The 19589-nt window shown below is 41.3% G+C and overlaps 1 protein-coding gene across 1 annotated transcript; it reads left to right on the top strand.

Moving 5' to 3' along the window:
- The first annotated feature begins 4215 nt into the window (after positions 1-4215).
- On the top strand, positions 4216-11120 carry IL26 (interleukin 26). The gene is made up of 5 exons (XM_074869367.1): positions 4216-4386; positions 4761-4817; positions 6256-6387; positions 10370-10435; positions 10521-11120. The coding sequence occupies exons 1-5, from the start codon at positions 4216-4218 to the stop codon at positions 10605-10607; spliced, it is 513 nt and encodes a 170-aa protein (XP_074725468.1). The 3' UTR covers positions 10608-11120.
- Positions 11121-19589: the final 8469 nt, after the last annotated feature.

The raw sequence follows: 19589 nt of genomic DNA, 5'->3' as shown, positions 1-19589 counted from the left end.
CTGACTGGACACAACCCTGGGCAACTGGGTCTAGGTGGCCCTGCTCTAACAGGAGGGTTGGACAGGATGACCTCCAGAGGTCCTTTCCAACCTCAACCCTTGTTGCACCTCAACAAAGGCAGTTGAGGGGCACCTGGACAGGTACCATGTAGTGTGGGTGTGTCATGAGAACAAGGGTAGTGATTTCATACTTAGGGATGAGAAAGGCACCAGACTACCATCCAATCCTAGGCATCCCATGTTTTTAGCCATCTTGACTGTCCCAATTTCTGTTATGTAGGGTTTTTTCCTAACCATAACAATATTTAAGCAAGAGCTGCTAGTACCATCTGGTCATGCTATTCTGTTGTTCCTTGGCCTTTTATGACTATTGAAGCTGATGGCAGTGAATTGTTGGGTGCCTATGTGCTGAGTTTGCATGGGTGTCTGAAAAATTGGCTCATAGTTGTTCAGTAGTTGTACAAAATCTACAGCAGCTCCAAAGGTTACTATTATAATAATAGACAGTTACAAGAAACAATGTTTAAACATTGGTGGGTATTTTGTGCTTACCTATGTGCCTATGTTCATTGCAACCATGTTCATAAAATTTCAGAATCAGTTCTGGATGCTAGGAGCTGCTCCACTCCAAACTTCTTTCTCCAATGGAGGCACTAGGGTATCTCAATTTTTATGTCCTATGGTAGTATTGTCACCTTCAGTTTTTGGAAATCTCACTAGACTTCATTGTTACTCATCAAATCACATTTCCAGCACAAATACTGGAGTTCTTCATGTAGATCTATTATTTTTCTGACAACCAAAGTGAATTAAACAGTATAAGGGAACAAAAGAAATAGTAGAAAATAGTCCCAAGAGACAGCATAACATTAACAGCAGCTAATATGAGTAACGTTTGTAGGAAGTACACAACTAATTTAGATACTAACAGAAAATAAAATAAACAGAAAATGTGAAAGGTGAGAAGATTCAGAATTAAGAAACTAGATGAGGTTTTTTATGGATGGAGATCAGAAAGCCAATTAAGCTGCAAAACAACCGGTAGGTATGATTGTTATGTTAAATAGACTAAAAAAACTTTGCAGTGGTGGTAGATGTATCTGGTTGTTCTACATAAAGATAATTTAATATTAATAATATCTAATGAACTCATATAGATCAAGACAATTCCATGGTTCACAAGAAGACAGTGAAGAAAGGATCTTCTCCGGGCTGGTGTTCTCATGCACTCATGTGGAGCATAGGTCACACACAGCCTTCTTTGAAACTTAGTCCCTAGCCAGAGTAAATCAGGCAAGATTTTCTCCTCTAAGAAGTCTGTTAGCTTTTCTTATTCTTTTTTTTTTTTAGTTATTTTCTTTCTCTTTCATTCTTATGACCGTAAGCTACACATCTTGTATTGAAGTAACACATTAACTTTGCGTGTGTTATCAGTACTGTATTGTTCCTTAAGTATTCACTGATACTGTACATCTAAAATTTTTCCTCTGAAGAGATCCTATTTCCTTTGGGGCAGACTCCTTGAATTCCCATGGTTCCCAGCCTAGGTCTGAAAGTCAACATGCTTGGTGGTGTGTTTTGTTGTTGTCCTCAGACTGGCTCTGGATATTTCAGTTTCACTAACCATACAAAGCTTTGCAGATTTTCTTTGTCTTTGCTAAAAGGGCTGGAGTCCCTGAATTAATTTCTTTATCTGCTTCATATAACTTTCAAATACTGAATAATGCTGGTTCTTTGGTATTCTATATTATTTATACTATAATTATATCTGAGTGAGAAAGTAGCACTAAAATCCAGTGTACAAAGAGCTACATGAGATCCCAAAAGAGACCATCTTTTTTTCTGAAGAAGTATCAGATGAGAAAGTTAAAGAATATTTGCTATTCTCTGACTAGTAATTAAGTCAGCATATCAAAAAATGTGGAAGTGTCACTGATTTTACAGGATCAGATATTAAATGGTACCCACCATCTTTCTATGAGAGGAGAGATAGGAAAGCCCTATTTCCTTTTTACTTATTATTTTTTTAAAAATATAGTTACCATGCATCTGCATCTATCTGCATCCTTTTACACCAGTCAGTTGAAAAGTTAGCCAATTCAGTAAGATGCTTGCTGATTCATGTGTGGAGGTCTCTAGAGCCCAACACAACACTATCACTGCTACAGCCCTCTAAGCAGTGGAGATCACAGAACAGACAAAATGAAACTTGTGGGCTCAAGGGTTTTCCAGCAACATCAGAAGTTTCAGAGATGTTGAAAATTATTGATTTTCTTCTGAAAAGCCATTACAGACTGGCTGCATGACCCATTTATTCCAATTAGAGGAAAACTGTTGACCAGGGAGTAACACACGTTGGGGAACCCAAGGCAGTTTTGCATTCTGACTCTACTCTTGCTATTGCCTGAGATCCTTTTCCAGGAACAAAGTAGGAGTAAGTGGTTAATCTGCTGTCCATATACCTTGTACTCTGAGTTTTGGTGCACCTCATCTGGCAAGCCTGATAGATTTAGAGAGTTTAAGTACAGACCACAGTTCAAATGAGCACTAAAATGCACATAAGGCCTCGGTCTCCATCATCTCCACTTTCCAAAAGTCTAAGCTCTCCTCCCCTTCTTGGTCGTCTTTGTCCCTGGACCCCATCAGCACTTCAGTTCTGGTGAAGCTACTGGGATGTGTGGATGGTCCTGTGGTAGAAGGCATTTTCAAGAGCTGTTACAGGTGGGTTACTTGAAGCTGGATGTGAGTTCAGCTTGGCCTGGAGGCTGCATGTAGATTTGTTTGTGTAAATGGCCAGTGGGACCAAGGCTGGATGAGTTTATTATTCAGCTCATCTAACCCTTCTTCCTCCCAAAGCCAGGTCATGACCCTGGCATGAGTGCCATAGAGGGGCATACAGTTCTGCTGCTGACACTGGAAATTCAAGGTCCCTTTGAGTGGTATCAGTTGTAGTTTATTTAATTTTCTCTGATCTGTTTAAGTCCTTCTGTGTTGCTCTTGAAACATTAAAGGAGTAAAAAACTCTCTCCTGGGTGAACATTTCAAGAGCTTGCTTTTACTTCCAACAAAAATGGTATCACTGTAGGCTGAAGTATTGCTATGCTGGACCAAAAACCTCTATCTCCATCTTCTTGCATACACCTCAGCCAGTCCCAGGGGTCTTGATATTTGACTTACGTCCTTCCTTGGCTTAACAGCCTCACATGCTGGTGTCACTTAAGCATTTCCAAGTCTATCCTTGGTGTGATGTTCCTTGCATGTCTGGAGTAGTACCTGAGAAACTCTCAGCATTTGGCTGTCTCAGGACAGACCAGACACATAGACTGCCCAATGTCTGAGCAACTCTGTAGAATAGTGACCATCTGACTCTATAGTTTTACTTTTACCACATCTGTGGTGGGTATGCTGGGGTCTTGCACATTATATCCCAGTGCCCGTGGCTCTTAGTGGGCTCATGAGGCAACTTGATAGCCAGGTGTGCCCCAGTCCTTGAACAGAGCCCTCCCTGGAGCCTCCTCTTTCACACTAAACAGCCTGTTGCTTCTACAAGGGCTAATCCTGCCCTGGGAAAAGACTAATTGCAGAGATTAAAACAGGCAGCAAACTCCTTTGCTACTAGTTGCTGTACCCTGAAACAAAACACTTAAAGACTGGACAGTGAAGTTTTAAAGGCAGTGCAGTCCAACCTCCTTATAGATAACTGATTTTGTAATGTTTCTTAGGGTAAATTAGCAAAGATTTTTTTTTTTTCTCCAGGCCCTTACCTTTCAGAAAAGTGCTGCCGTAAGGTTTTGTGGAAAAATCAAAAAAAATTTCACACATTTGGTACACTTTGTTACGAAACCAAACTAACCAGCTCAACTCCTTTTTCCTCACTTGACCACCACTTAAATGAAAGAAGACTTCTCATATGAGAGGGAAGTTCTTCTTTCTTGGAAACCTTGACCCTGCTGCCAGTAAATATGGAGATATCATTTAGAAAAACGTCACAGATGATTGTGGTCAAATTTGTTGAAAGTAGAGCAAGATGTATAAAAAAGCACAGCAACAATACTGATCAGCCAGCACATGAGCAATAGGTTATCTACGTGAGCATCTCAGTGCAGAAGCTGCTTTGAGGGTTAACAAAATTAGGTTAACCTCTGTCATCTAACCAGTCTTGCTGTATCACATAGGCTGGTGTGACTGTAGAAGCACGAAGATTTAGGAGCGAAGATGAAAGTATATTCTATTTTCAGATCTGTGCATCTTCTAGTTCTGCTTTGTCTTTTCACTGTGGAAGGCAAAAAGTCACCTACAGGAAAGCACACCTGCCGAAAAGGACTCCTCTCCCAAGTGACAGAGAACCTGTATATCAAGGCAACTAGTTTAAAATCATCTGTTCCTGTAAGTTGATCCCAATAGTTGAAAAGTTTATTTTATTTGTAGATGCTTCTTTACTGGCTTCATTACTGAGCACTTGGAAACTTTAATAAGCTGAATGATCTCTACAGTCCTGAGAGACAGGGTAATGACACTTCTCCTTTTGTAAAGATGGGGAAAAGGAAGATGCATAGAGAAGTGTGACGAGTTTGCCAAGGAATTTGCCATGGAAGAAGTTTGTAGCTAGGTTGGGATTGGAACACTGATTTGCTGAGTCCTCATTTGAAAAGGATGGTGATGATTATTATTATTAATACTAAGTTTTGTACAAACCAGACTTAAAACTGTCTGCCTTCCTCTGCTTAGGTTAATTAATACTAGCACACTATATTTTACAGAAGGATCTCATCAAGAACACAAGACTTCTTAAAAAGACAACAAAAATGCTATTTATGGTAAGATTTATATTACTGGTTTTCCATTTTCTTTGATTTTCCTTTGGTCAGTAGAGATAGGAATGCATGATCAAAAGGAATGACAGTTGACTCAAAAATAATTTGTGTTTAATTGGGAAGGACATTATATTTATGAAAGCCATATGTTTAATGAAGTCCTCCACTTAGATGAAGAGTAATATCTCTGCCCCATAGAAAGGGAGACAAGCGGAGAGTTGAGCATGGTACAGGGAGAAAGAGGTGGATTTGGAAAGCCTGGCTGGAGGCACTTGTCTCTAGGTGGTTGCAGTGGTGCTCTGCCAGGGGAGTTGGGGTGAGAGTGTTTGCAGTGTCAGGGAGGAGTGTGCTCGTGGTAGCACTTGCTCCTCCTGTGAGCAGCTGGCTGCTTGTGATCATCCTCAGCAATGCTTTCAGGCACCAGCCTATTCACATGAGGACTAGGGCTACAGCCACTGTCCCAGCAGCTGAGGCACCTTCTGCCGAGGGTGCGCAGTATCATGCATAGCCCAGGGATGCTGCAGAGCAGCCGGGACACCCAAGGAGTTGCTTTGGGCTTTGACCTCTGCAGGTGCACTGGAAGAGGGAGATCAGAGTTCCCCAGTGTGATTCAGCATGGGAGTGAGACACAAAACTTGGGGTGCCTATTTGTAAGTGACTACAAGTGTGTGAGATATTTTAACTTGCTTAATGCAGAGATCTAGTCAGCCGGGCCAGCTGAGTCAGTTTATCCTTAAGTAGAGACTGGACTTTGAGCTCCCCTGGATCTCATTGATTACCTTGGGAGTGAAGGCTCCTTGCTTGCCTGTGGGACCTACACATGGACACCTGCATTTGGGTGGCTTAATCTGCAGCTGCATTACCCTCCTGGTGGGAATTTCACACCTGACACTTGGCTCCATTGCCTAAAAATAGGCATATAGCCATTTTAAATACCTTTGGGTATCCAAGAGATCCCACAGGCCAGGAAGATATGACACAGGATCACTGGTCTCCTCTGGAGCAGCCACTGAGGATGGGTGAGATACCCTACAGCATCTCGAATGGTATGGGACACTGATGTGGAGGAATGGAACAGTGACACCCACAATGACTCCTACAATTTGGCCAAGATGGTCTGACTTAACTCCCCAGTTTATCGTCTGTTTATTCTCTGTGTGTTAAATAGATTTGATGCTGTCAATTCTGTTCATGGCTGGTCTTACTAATACTCTTTTGGCTGCCAGCACAGCATCATCCTGCCTTTCCTTCAGAAACCACAGGTGTTCATTGAGCTGTTTAAAAAGAAAGGAAGCAATCCAATGGGATACTAAAATTTATGAAAATGTTTTTATTGATTATATGCTTTCTAAACATGCATATTTTTACAAGGCTGAGGTTTTAGGCTGAAGTTGACTTGTGAGGTTTTCATTTGGCATCTCTTTACCTACTTTGTTTTCAGACAAACTGCAATGTTCGAGATCAGCTCCTCTCCTTCTACATGAAAAATGTTTTCAGTCATCTTGGAGTAGGAAGTGACAAGTTGTATGTTATTAGTGCCTTCCAGGTCCTGAAAGCTAACATGAATGTCTGTGTGAGTATATTCCTGAGAGCCAAACTAACTTTGTCCATCTGAAAGGCTAGGGAAGGGTCCATCACAGTTTTTCAGCAGAAGGAGAGGGTGATTCAGCATCACAGTGTGCCCCACATCACAGGGGACCCAACTTCCCAAGGACTTCCCCGCTGGGGCTGGGGAAGTTTAACATCGTGACCTTGTGGGGAGCAGGCAAGGTGGTGGAGATACCACAGAGACAAGCCACTTCCCTGATGATGATGTCACCTTGTGCTGCCCTCTCAGCACCAAAGATGCAAAGAGACAGGGTAATCACAGGGAGAAATGTGGCTCCTCAAGTTTCCACGGTGTAACACTGGTTATGCTTTGCTTCTTCAACAGTGTACCCACTGGGTGTGTGCAATCTTTACTCACATGTCATCTCTGCTCCTCCATATTGAATTTTGAAAGAGCTGGTGGTGTCTCATGAGTAAGAAGGGACTAAATTATGAAGCACGTTGGAACAGTTTCCATGTGTCAGCTATGCCTGCAGTCAGAGCAGGGAGTGATGCTGTCCCTTGTCCCTAGAGTGGATCGAGGTGTCCCAGGGAAGAGGCATTTTTACCAACACCATGTCATCATCCCACCCTGTAAATAACAACAGGACAGCAGTTAAAGCACACTTTTGCCCATGTAAATAAACATACTAACATACTATGATGTTAAGATGACACTGTCACTTGTGGATCATTTCTTATCTTCTTTTAAGGGTAGATAAATAACAACAGAGTGAGTCTTAAATCTTTATGTCTTATGGCTATTTTTTTTTTCCCTTAAACCTGCAGTCCTCATAAGTCACAGTGTCCCAGAAAGTGGAGCATGACTTAGAGTGACATATAGCCATGGATATCCAGGCAAATGTCTATAGTAATTTTAAAAAGTGAGGACAGGATGAGAAGTCAATGAAATGTTAATGAATCAAAACTGTCTAACCTGAGTTGCATGTAGCATGAAAGAAAAGGACATTGGTTCTACATGCACACAAATATTTGCAATGCAAAAATAAGCAGCTTCAGAGTTCTCTTTGCAGAGTTATAGCTCAGAACACAACTGGAATATTTCTAGAATGTAACAAGATTCAAATCTCAATGGGAGAAAACTCCACTAGCTTTCAGGTTCTGCATTTAAAACCATGCTAAACAGTTGCAATTTACGGTCATTATTCACAGCATTCAACACACTGCTGTGGTTTTCTGTGTCTGTCAAAATTCCAGATATTTTATGCTATAATATACTTTACAGAGATTTTATTCTTGTCTGGAAAAGCAATTACACCCTATACAAGTGTCAATACTTGCTGAGGAGTTCACACTGTCAACTGTGACTGAATTCAGACTATCAGTTATTCTGAAATACCATCAGTGACTGGAGTTTGCTATATAACTTAGTAACACATTTGCTTCTGTGCTGTATGGAGACAAAATGCTGAAGATTTCTCAGAGCTCCTGCATTCTTTTTCATAATTAGTGACAACATCTTACTCAACACAAGTCTAAACAGAACAATTTACATTTCTGGATCTTAAAAAATACTGATAGGAGAGAAAAGACTTCCTCTGTTAGTAGAAAAACAATAGCTCTTTGAGAAATGATGGCTTGTCAGGATCTTCTAGGAGACATCTCATTTCTGGAAACTAATATTTTTTAAAGTATTTGTATTAATTCAAAGCCAACAATACAAAACCACGTGAAAGAATAATAGAAACTGTGAACAGAATGAAAGTAATAGATCCTTTGCTAATACCAAGTTTGGGATTTCTCCATCATAGTATTCCTCAATAAACTCATTCATCCATCTACATAAGCTCTTTTATTTTTATTATCTAGCTGAGTTATGTTTATCAGAAGGGATTTCCACCATGGCAACATACTTATGTAATGAATTTGTTACCTTTCAAGGATAAAATTTTTTATACAATTGAGGTAAACAGTGATATCTTTATATACTTACCCACCCTATCTTGTTTTGTAAACTCAGGCTTTAATTTAGCCAGAGGCATGTATGCTATTTAAAAATCCTAACAATATTTGTCTCCAAGCCACTTTCAAAGACTTTGTACCATATTATCATTATGCTTCTCACCCTACTAGTTCTTGGTTTTGTCCAAACAAGGAAACATTAATATCTTCCAATGATTTAGAAGCCTGAGTCTTTTTTTCCCAAGATATGTCGGTTCTAAAACCTCTAAATCCCTTTTTTTCAGTGAAACCAGGCTCTTTCATTTAGACTATGACTGGACAGTGAAGGGAACTGGCATTTTTCCTTAAATACTGGAAGCATCTACCTGCAGTACCACTGACCTGTTTACTAGCTCATGTGCCCTAGTCGGCAACATTGCTGAGAACTGTATGAAGTTGCTTCTGAGGTCAGACTTCTGTTCCTACATCAATAGCAGATATGGAAGTTTCTTCTTGTATTTGAGTGGAGTGCAGAAAAGCAATATACTCACTGTAGGATTTTTAATCATTGCTCTATCATCGTAGGCAGAACTTGTAGACCTTGAACAGAGATTGCAGCATTGCTTGTAATGAATTACTTGCTTGTTCATTTGTTTACTTGCTCTTTATGAAGGAAGAACAGAATTTGTAATGTGCATTACCACTCAAGCCAGCACAGACATTTAAGGTCAGTTGTGCTACTGAATGATTTCTGTGGAAATCTGCAACACACAAGATGACCTTAAAAAAAAAAAAAGCCCCAAGTCAGAAAGAACTGCCCTAGTTAGAAGGCTTTTAAAGGTTTACAAATTAGAGTTGCTTTTACTTACACTTTCATCCTGCAAGATGACTTTAAGAAGCAGAGAAGGTAACTTCAAAATATTTGTGCTCCTTTTTAAAGTACTGTCTGTGAGGTAGAAAGAACTAACCATCTATTTCAGCAGTCATCTCTTTTCATATAAGTTGAGGCTCTCTGCCTTTTTTCTTTTCAAACATATTGTCCTTGTTTGTAGATTGGAAAACATCAGATTTTTCATTTTTTTTCCTTCAAAGAATGATTCTTCCCCTTGAAAAACCCAGAAAGTTGGGGAATCAGCTCAGAAAGCTCAGCCAGGCAGCTCCAGGAATACCAGCCGACCCCGCTGTGGCTGGCCAGCCCTGTTCTGTCAGAGCTGGGTGTCAAGGACAGGGCCGAGCCCGGCAGGGTGCCAGGATGGAGCACTGAGCTGCTGGTGCTGTCAGCCATGCCCCAGCTGGTTGGGTTAAACCCAGGGTGCAGCCTTCGGGTCTTGTAGGATGAACTAATCAGCTCTTTCCTTCCTAAAACCAGCTTCCAACTCAAATCTTGTGGCGATAGCACAGCTTTGTGTCTCTGGTATCAAAGTGGGGATAGCGGGATGCCAGAACTTGCAAGTAAGACACTGTTGACTGATTTGGGTGGGGTGCCTGGGAGCTGGGTAGGGTCTTGCTGGGAAAGCTCCCAGTGACCTTAATGGAAAACTTAGCTTGACAAAAGGGTGCAGGATTAGCCTGTAATTAGCCAGGCAGTGGAGGAATTGGCAGGAAAATCAGGGGAAGCATAAACTAACTTTCTAAATACATTTGAAGGGTTTGCAGAAATGTGCAAAATTGCCCTCTGTGCTTCGCAAAGGTCTTTGGCCCTTTGCCTCACTTTCTCTGAAGGTTAAAAGTTAAAGGGCCTTGAATCTCAGAGCTAGGCTGCACCGTACACAAGTTGTAACTGCAACCAATGTAAAGATCCCTGAGATAAATAACAAGTGTTTAATAAGAAGGCTTAGTGATACTCATATTACAATTTTTTGTGCTGTGAACTCAAATTGTCAGGAAACACATGTGTAAAATAACACATCTGTAGTAGCAGGAGATGCTGAAATGATGCTGAGTTCACACATTTTACCAGTAGTCCTGTGGTGCCACACTGTGGGCTGGGCTCTTCCTTATCACTATGTCTTTACATCAGCATCTTTGCTGCAACAAGCTCTTTTGGTTTCTTCTCATCCCTTCAGCTTCCATGTGCTCCATCCACAAGGTTAACTTCTGCAGTCAAAAAGTTAAAGAGAACATTTCTTAAGGTAAGAGCAGGAGGTGCTGACTGCCAGCTGCACAGTTCAAGATCTGTGGGTGGTTTCTTTTCTTATGTTTTTATCTTCTCAGCAGCTTGGAGAGAAGGGAATCTACAAGGCCATCCATGAGCTGGATATTCTTCTTCCCTGGATTCAGGCCTGCATACAAACCATTGTATGAAGAACGAGGAAGCGACAGACAACATGCTACTTCTGTGCTAAGAACAGATCCTCACCCAAAAGTCCTGAAAATCAACTGAGAGCTGGACATACAATGGGCCTGGCAGTAACTCCTTTCCACTGAAGAAAAGCCTCTGTAATACAGTGGCATAAAGAGGAATTTTCAAGAGTTTTCATGGTTGGCCATGTCTGTCCTGCAGTACAAGAGCAGCCTCCAGAGCAGTTACAGCATGCTGAAGTATTTCTTGTCTTCCTGCCTGCCAGCTGCCTCACAGGCAGCCCCGGACACATTGCACAAGTGTAATTTGAAATCTGCTACTGTATGGATCAGACACAATGTCCCATGTGCCATGGGCATGACCTAGCCATGCCTTGTGCCACCCTGTGTGATTACAATTCAAAGCAACGAGGACCACGTTTGAAAATCCCTCCCCTAAGCTATACTTTTTTTTTTTGTTATAGCTATATAACAGTATACACGAGTCATTCTACATATAAATAAGAAAATTAATTATATGCTGCTTATCATTATTATTAATTTAAGGTAATAATTGATTCCTAACAAACATATCCAAATTAATGTCAAAACTTTGGTCTATGACTCATGCATGACCTTCAGATGTCACATGCTCTACATGAGATCACACAATGCAGAAAACACAATAAATGCATTGCATTTGATTAGGATCGCAAAATAGTTTGCGATGGATTATTGGGAAGTTGTTACTCAGATGATGGTAGTGGTTTCCAAAATATCTTTCATACAATACAGAATGAAGAGGGAGTTCTAGTTTTCTCACATTTTTAAAGATTTACCAGAAGAAGATATTCCCAATCTGTATGTTTGCACTTCCACAGGGGTGAGATTCTGCAAAATTTCAGATCTCATAGCACTAGTATGTCAGGAGCATTGAATACATTGGTGTGCTGACATCAAAGAACCTGAGCCAGTTCCTCTTCTGAGTTGTGGCCTTCTGCAGCCCAGGGGTGGTGATTGGTGTCTGACAGGTGATCTTTCGATTCTAGAGTCCAACTACATGTGCTCTCTGAACAGGCGATGGTCAGTGCACCTTCATTTTTGTTCCTTCAGGGACCACTCAAAAACTCTCTGGTGTCCCTGCTGGAGCAGTAGGAGGCAGCCTGGTTATCCCCGCTCCTGAACTCATGAAAGGGCCACCACTGCTGCTAGTGGGCTGTTAATCTTCATCCAGGTAAGTTGTTAGTGGATGGTGAAGTTTGAGGAGAGAGAAGAGCATCATCTCCTTCAAATTTGCAAATGACTGCCCAGCATCCTGGAGGGGAGAAAGCACGAAGCTCTGAGTAAATCCAGCTTGTGACCTGCTCCTGTTGGGATCAGAGCTATGTGCTATCCCATACTCTGGCAGTTCCTTACAACCCCATCTCACCTCTCCCTGCCTACAAACTATGTGTGACTTGTCCTTTCTGATGCCTCGGAGACCTGGAGCATGGCTGGCTTTCTCTTTCAGCTTCTTCCATAGCTTTGCAACATACTGCATCAGCACTGGCTTCTTGTGACGAAAGACAAAGAAAAGCAATATTAAATTGCAATGTGCAAGTTACTCATTAGCACCCTCTAATTCATTAAAAAATAAGAAGGTTGACATCATTTTGGGAACCTGCCAAGGCATTCAGCAAATCTCAGTGACAGCAGCTTCTGGTGACAATACACCATTTTTAAGCATTGTTGCTTTATATAACAAATGATCTCAGACAGATGCAAAGGCTTACCTTCAATGAGAATACGAGGCAATTTCTTTATTTATATGAAGAACATAAGCCTTTCAGCACAATCAATGACCTGTCACCCCATTGGCTTTCTAGCTTTGTATTCTAGCAATTAACATCAAGGAATTATATTAGTTACATGTTTAAATATAGGACACTTTCTGTTGAAGTGCAATGGTGCATGTTCTTGGGAAATACCACTGACTGAATACGGTGCTGGGACAGCAATAACAGTGTGTACTTCGTGCGCTCAATGTATTCTGGAGTTCAGCAGTCAGTGCCATGGCACTGGTAGACATCTTTTGCAGGGACCTCTTGATGTCCTTGTGTTGACTTTAGTCATCACATATTAAACATCCTAGTTCAGGGGAGGTGACTAGGCATGCCTGTTAATGTGTTAGGATAAACACTGGAGTTGTTTTAGTCTAACATTTATGTAAAGAAATGTTCATACATGGTAGTTTCTGTTGGCTGAGCATTTTCTTCTGTTACCATGATTTCATCTGATTATGTATAGCCCATAGGTTTGGTAAAAAGAAGGGCTGACTCGAAGAATTCTAAAAGGAGGAAAAAATCCAACAGTCTCTGCTGCGGACAATTCTCAGGTAAATTCCATTTCTTGTTACTCTTCTGAAGATGGGAAATGAGTTACTCAGCCAAAAGAAAATATCATAAATGAATAAATGAATGTTACCTCTCACATAACTAGTTGGATGGTGACTGAAAACCCATATGCAGAGTTCATATTTTTTTGACCTGTATCATTTTCACATTGTGAATGGCTTCCTCAGCCATCGACATGAAAGAACAGAGCTTGGGAATAGACTGTCCAGGTGAACATGGTAGGAATAAAAGAGAAGAGTAAGAATGTTTTGTAGGATAATTCAGTTGCAAACTGTCCTATAAAAGCTAGTCAGTAAATAATTGCCAAAAAACCGCAACAAACAAAAACATAAAAAGACACAACCATTGAGGAATATATCATCTGCTAAAATTGTTCCTATTATGGTGGCACTATAAAATTAAACCTGTTCCTGGTGAAGGATAATAGATATGCCTGACAAAAATTGTTCTTAAGCATATCCTTTCTTACTCTGGGAGACAGCAAACCTAATGTGCCATCCTACATGGTGATTTTTAAATTTGACAGGGACCTGTCAATCCAGAACATATATGGAGTAATATATAAAAGGTGCAGGTGAGGTGAGGAAAGCTGCCTTATGCCCCTTAATCAAGAGGAATACCACCTCCAGCTGAATGCCTTGCATGTTTAACAATGAGGCACGGATTTTATTTTTACTCTATTTTATTAGTAGTGTTATGTTATTTTATTACTAGAGGGTGTTGCAGTATATGACACATGAGGTTTCATTGCAGTACCATACAAGGTAACTGTATTTTATTTGAGCAAATTATATTATAAAACAAAGTCTGAACAGAGCATTCTGAGCTCTGAGGAATCACCTGCAAATTATTTAGATCTTACTGAATTTCCTTTTTTTTGCTGTTTTGGAATGTTCCCCTTATACAGTAAGATGACACCTAGGAGGCTCATGAGACCAAATGCAGTCCTAACTCTCTCTTTTAGATTTCATAAAGCTGGTTGTTGCCAAAATAGCACATTCAGGGAGAAGAAGCAGGGAAAACCAGCCCAATGCTTTAATTAACAGGAGGCTGCAGAGACAGACCAGGGCAGACACAGGACCCAGTTGCCCAAAAGGCCAGGACACATCCTGGCCACACATGGCTGGAGCTGGAGCCTGAAGGTTTCCTGGGGTCCAATGCTCATTTCAGGGTGAGCTGGGCAGTGGAGGGGACCCGAAGAAAGGAGGGTACGTTCACTTGCTGACCCCTAAGAGCATAATTCCATAGTTTCAAACATTCACCCTGCAGACTGTGTTGAAGTCCCACCATCCTGTGGAGTCAATAGTCAATGTCAGCTTGCAGGGTCAGGGCAAATGTCTAACTAATATAAGGGGGTCGCAACTCAGAATATATTTTTCTCAATTAAAACCAAAATGGTTAATTAGAGGGACAGTGGCAAAGGTGGTATATTTAAAGTGGTCTTTTTTGAGTACATAATTTAATTTTCATTTAATGTGGTGCCCTTCTTCATGGATTTGTTCATGCAGCTCATCCATTTATGTGAGATTTAGGTTTGCTTTCTCTTTTAATGGTTTTGGTACAAACTCTGGTGTATGGAACAGAAAACTGACCGTAGGCATGGTCTCACCAGCTTTCATCAGATGTCACTGTCCAGTCCTCACTGCTGGCAGGGAGTAGTAGCCAGGATCTGGGGGGTCAATGCGGGGGCTCCCATGGCTGCGGGAGCAGGAGGGGCTGCTGTTTCTCTGTGGCAAAAGGGAGCCAGTGGCACCTGCAAACACAAAAACTTCCATATTTAATTGGGAGGATCCATGGGCAATGTTTTCAGGTGATTCAGGTTGCCAGAGATTTTTCTTGTGGAAATTTTGCTGAACTACCACATCCAGTCAGTGGGATTTTGGGGATTTATTGCTTTTTCACCCCTTGTGAATGTTCAGTGTTGAAAAAGAGAAACTCCAGAAGCAGCCTACAATGATTGCATGTGGGTTATTTGTGTTTTCTGCTGTGCTAAGATGTGAAGGTGGATATGAGATCAGTGGCTAAAAATAATTTCACAAAATGAGCACTTCCACCTGTTTTTCAAAGGGATGCAGAGGTACATAGGTGACACACAAAGAGACAGATGAACTTTAAAAGGGACCTAAATGGATCAGATGATAACTAATTTCCATAGATTCCAGCTAGATATGTCTAATTATTAATCCATCTAGAAGGTGCACTTCCCCAGTGATCAGCACAGTGGTCCGTGGCAGAGGGGTGGGGAAGGGCAAGCCTGGCTGCCATGCTGCGTTTGTGGGGATCAGCCCTGTGGTGGGGGTGGGCAGCCAGCAGACATCCCATAGTGGGGTTTGAGGTCAGGCTGCAGCAAGGTTTGGACCTGTTGCCTCCATCCATCTGACAGGAAAATCAAGTTATCTTATGGCATAAAAACTCAGGACTTGAGTTTTTTCCATAGGGCTTAGGACACTTTGTGGACTCTTAGTTGCCTTGTCTATAAAATGAGAGCAGTAGCACGTCTGGGCATAGTGCATCCCTTTATGCAGTAATGCAAATCACATTTCCAAAGCAATTAAACACTCCTGAATGAAAAGCAAAATATGGCACCTGCAAAATAAAGGTCTTTGTTTGATAGAGAAGTGTTGCAATAAGTGACACATGCCATATACAGGCCACTTAGCAACAAATATTATGTTGCATCTTCACAAAAACATAGCAACAAGTTAAATATATTTAACTGACAATTCAAAATAATAAGTATGGACAAAAGCTTATTGCCTTTTCAAACTGGATGAGTAAAGGAAAGCTTTTTAATTCTTCAGATGAAACTCTAGATGTCACTCTTACAAAACAAGACTCATGTTCGTCCCAGTTTACTTTTGACTCTTCAGTCGATGGAGAAAGTGTTAGAACATGTTTCATAAGTAGTTTCCTTGGATGGAAAACTGAGATAGATATGCAGTTGGAATAGAAAGGGTTTTTTTAAATTCAATTGCCACAAACTTAGAATTGAAATTAAAAATGCAGGGGAAGAAATGGGCATATAGCCAAAGACTAGGGTTATAAATCAGATGTGAATTCAGTCCCTGGTTTTACTACAGACTTCCTATGTGACCTTAGGCAAGTTGCTTCATTAAGGTACTGTTCTTCTTTGGCAAATGGAAAAATCATCCATCAGTTATTTGCCGAAGTTAATTTGTCTTTGCTTTGCATACAGAAATCCTCAGAAGGGAATTAATACTCATGTAGTGTTAATTGTTGTCACTATTGCTTAGCATGGCTTGTCTTATTACAGTGTTTTGTTCTTTTGGGAGTAGTGACTCTTATTACACAGAAAAAAGGCTATTTTGTGACTATTACTGCAAAGGGAAGAATGAAAAATATGTGGCTGTGTATTAAAATTGTCACTAGCTCATAACTTCTTGAAAAACACTGATCTAGTGGAAAGTGGCAGCTGCATATGCAGTTTTGGCGTTATGTAAATAATACAGCAAAAGTCAGCAAAAAGACAACAATTTCCATCACAGACAAGGCCATGTAGAAATTTTCTCTATTTTGCCTGAAGTGCTTTTTTCTCTGAAGTACAAAATCTTCAGAGCAGAGACTACCCTTTAGTAACTAATTTCTGCTGTAGCCAGAACCATCTACAGCAAATTCCTGATCAAAGCTGTAGCCCTGAGGTGGTGTTATAATGCAGTCCTTAGCAAATGGTGGGATAGTTTCCCTCAGAGAGCATTAGAAGGAAGATATTTTTTTCCTGAAACATGGGAATAAGAACAGAATTTGGACAATGATGTAACTTGTGTTGGATTTGGCCATTTGGTCACTGTTTCTTCATGCCCACAACATACACCAATTTCTGGAGACTCCAATAGCAGCCTCCTCATTGCAAAGACACGTGGCCAAAGGTGAAAAACCTGGACTTTTGTTCTACTGATTAATAAGATGCTTCCTAAAATAGCCCCCTGTAGCCACTGATCCTAGGTACTGCTCGAGTCCTCTTCCACCTCAGCAGTGGGAGAGGGCTGCGAAGAGAAAGGGTGCCTGGGCAGGCAGTGGTGTTATGGAAAGGGAAAGGTTACAGCAGCACTCACACAGCTGTGCTGTGGTCACCCTGTAGCTTTCCCCATCTCCACCCACACTTCTACGTATTGTAAATAACGAGCAGGAATACCTGCTCCTGAAAACTGACAGGAGCTGCTGAGCTGTGGGAGACTCACTCTCCATGAACATGTGTGGACAATGGTCTTTCTTACCTTAATTCAGTTTTCATTTAAAAATCAGTATTTAGCTCAGCATTCCTATTCTGTTGGCTCCAGTGGAAGAGATATTCAGAAATGTAAAAAGGCAGTTGGTAGGTCTATGAGGAGCATTGCCAGAGAGAAAAGGGATGTAATGGAAATATAATAGCATCAAGTGAAGGTGGAGGCTATCATGGAGTAAAGATGCTGGTGACATATGTCACGAGTAGGTTTGAATTCCAAATTGCAAAATATTATGGGTATGTTTTTTCAGTCCCGTGGATGGGATTGCCACTCTGAAAGGCAACAAGAATCATAAAGCCACAGCACCACAGGGTAAATGAGGCTGGCAGGGGCCTCTGGAGGCCTCTGGTCTGACCTCCTGTTCAAAGCAGCGTCCACCAGGAGGTCAGACCAGACTGCCCAGGGCTTTGCCCAGTTGGATCTTTTAGATCTCTGATAGGAGCCACAGAAGGCTGACTTTGAAGGGCCACTGCATCATTTCTGGACAGGGTAAAGCATTACAGAGTTGTATGCAGCCACAGTGTGAGCAGTGGGACTGTGCAGAGATTCTCTCCCATCACCAAATCATGCACAACACACCTGGTAGACCCTTGTTTGCCCTGGCAAACCCACCTCAGTGTCCAGATGTAACTAAATCAAATACAATCCCATACTGACTGTTGACTGTGTCAGTCCCTCCATGAAAAAGATACTTGAAGGACAAGGGGCTTTGTTTCCGTAGTAGAAAGGAAAACTACGAGCAACTGTCTGGCCTCAAAATGTTTGTGCAAGGTGAATGACAAACTGCAGATGAGTGTGAAGTCCTGCAAGAGAAAAGGGTTGAATGAATTTTGAAATAGAATTAAGACATGAGAAATCACAGATGTTTCTCTTTTGGTAAGTTATTTCTGAAGAAGATTGCAGGCCCCTTGCAAGTGATGCTGAGGCTTTTGGTCCAAGGCCCTTGGAGTGGAAAGCATCCTGCTCCTGCTTTTGCTCCTCCTCTCCTTGTGTCATGGGCACTGCCAGGGAGGTTTTTTCTTCTGTGGCCCATAACAGGGTCACACAGATCTCCCTGCTCCTTAGCTATTGACTCTGGCTGGCTCTGGAGTGCCTCCCCTCCTCGCCTCAGGTCATGATGCCCTTTTTAAAGATGTGTCACCTCATGGTGGGGGAAGGGAGCTTTCTGGCTCAGAGACCTGGCAAAGCAGCAGAAGAACATGCCATGCTAAAATATTTAAGTAATAACAGTATCTAATTGTGATTAGCTGATTTTTGAACAGCCAGAGAAAACATAAATTTAACATGGTTTAGTGGAAGAGGGTATATAAAGGGAGAGGGAGCCAGAGGAAGCTGGCATGGGAGTGTAGAAGAGTGATGGTGGGTGAGTAGAGAAGCCCGGGGTGTTCAGCTCTCAGCTGTAGACTTAGTGTATTGCTGTATTTTGCACATAAAAAAATCTATTTAAAAACAACAGGGAGTGGAGCTTCCAGCATCTGGGGTTGCAGAGGAAAGAATGAGATTCAATTAGATATTATGAATGAGGTTGTATATAGATACTAAGGTGTATATAGATACTAAGATATTGAGGTGTGGGCAGGTTTGGTTTTGTTTTTCAAACTGCCTTTTAATCAATTCTCATATTTTTCTTCTCTTTAAGGCCTCAAGAAGACCTTTACACACATGACATAATAACAGAGTTTTGGGTTATTAGCGTGCATCACTTGTTAACGTTAACTGATTGATGCTTTTCCTTCCGCTTTCCCCCAGTGCTGCTCGTTTAAGTTGTTTTGGTACTCATGGTGCAACCATGTTTTCGACTGAGCTGATGAGAAGGAAATAACTTCTTTGAAGAAACAAAGGTGCAGAGAGGGTTTTTGTTTGCTTGTTTCTCCCAAAGATTTAATGAGCAGTAGTTTACAACAAAATACACCATGGTGGTTTTATTGTTGCAGGTGAAGCTCGGTAGCCTATGTCCATCATTAATAAAGTATCATCAATTATTTCCTGTTTTCTCCCTCCCCGCACAAAAGAAGTGGTTTGTACCAGCCCAGCTCGTTGTCCTAACCACGATCAAAGAACCCACTGACGTTTCCTAGACAAATTTTGTCATGTCAGTGTAAATGTTTTCTCTGTTCCTGTATAACGATTAGGGAATAACTAGTAGCACTTTCCAAGTGATGAAGAAAGCTTGCAGACATAAACCACAGGCGTGTTAAATTAGTCACTTGATAAAACTATTTACAATCTAGCCTTCTAGATGTGAGGAAAAAATTTTTTTTGTGAATGAGAAACCACAGGCTGTCAGTGGAAAAGGCAGCCTGTTTTTCTACCCGTAGCAGGGGAAAGAGTGTTTCACGTCCGATGCCGCCCCATGAGGGCTTGCGGAT

Source organism: Strix uralensis, chromosome 5, assembly GCF_047716275.1.
Source record: "Strix uralensis isolate ZFMK-TIS-50842 chromosome 5, bStrUra1, whole genome shotgun sequence".
NCBI classification, from domain to species: Eukaryota; Metazoa; Chordata; class Aves; order Strigiformes; family Strigidae; genus Strix; species Strix uralensis.
The sequence above is the reverse complement of the archived record's forward strand: the minus strand, read 5'-3'. Positions and strand labels throughout refer to the sequence as shown.

Excerpts from the sequence above, each read along its gene's own strand:
- IL26 (XM_074869367.1), top strand. The coding sequence starts at position 4,216 with ATGAAAGTATATTCTATTTTCAGATCTGTGCATCTTCTAGTTCTGCTT. Across the intron at positions 4,818-6,255 it reads CAACAAAAATGCTATTTATG|ACAAACTGCAATGTTCGAGA; the intron begins GTAAGATTTATA and ends CTTTGTTTTCAG. Across the intron at positions 10,436-10,520 it reads TAAAGAGAACATTTCTTAAG|CTTGGAGAGAAGGGAATCTA; the intron begins GTAAGAGCAGGA and ends TCTTCTCAGCAG.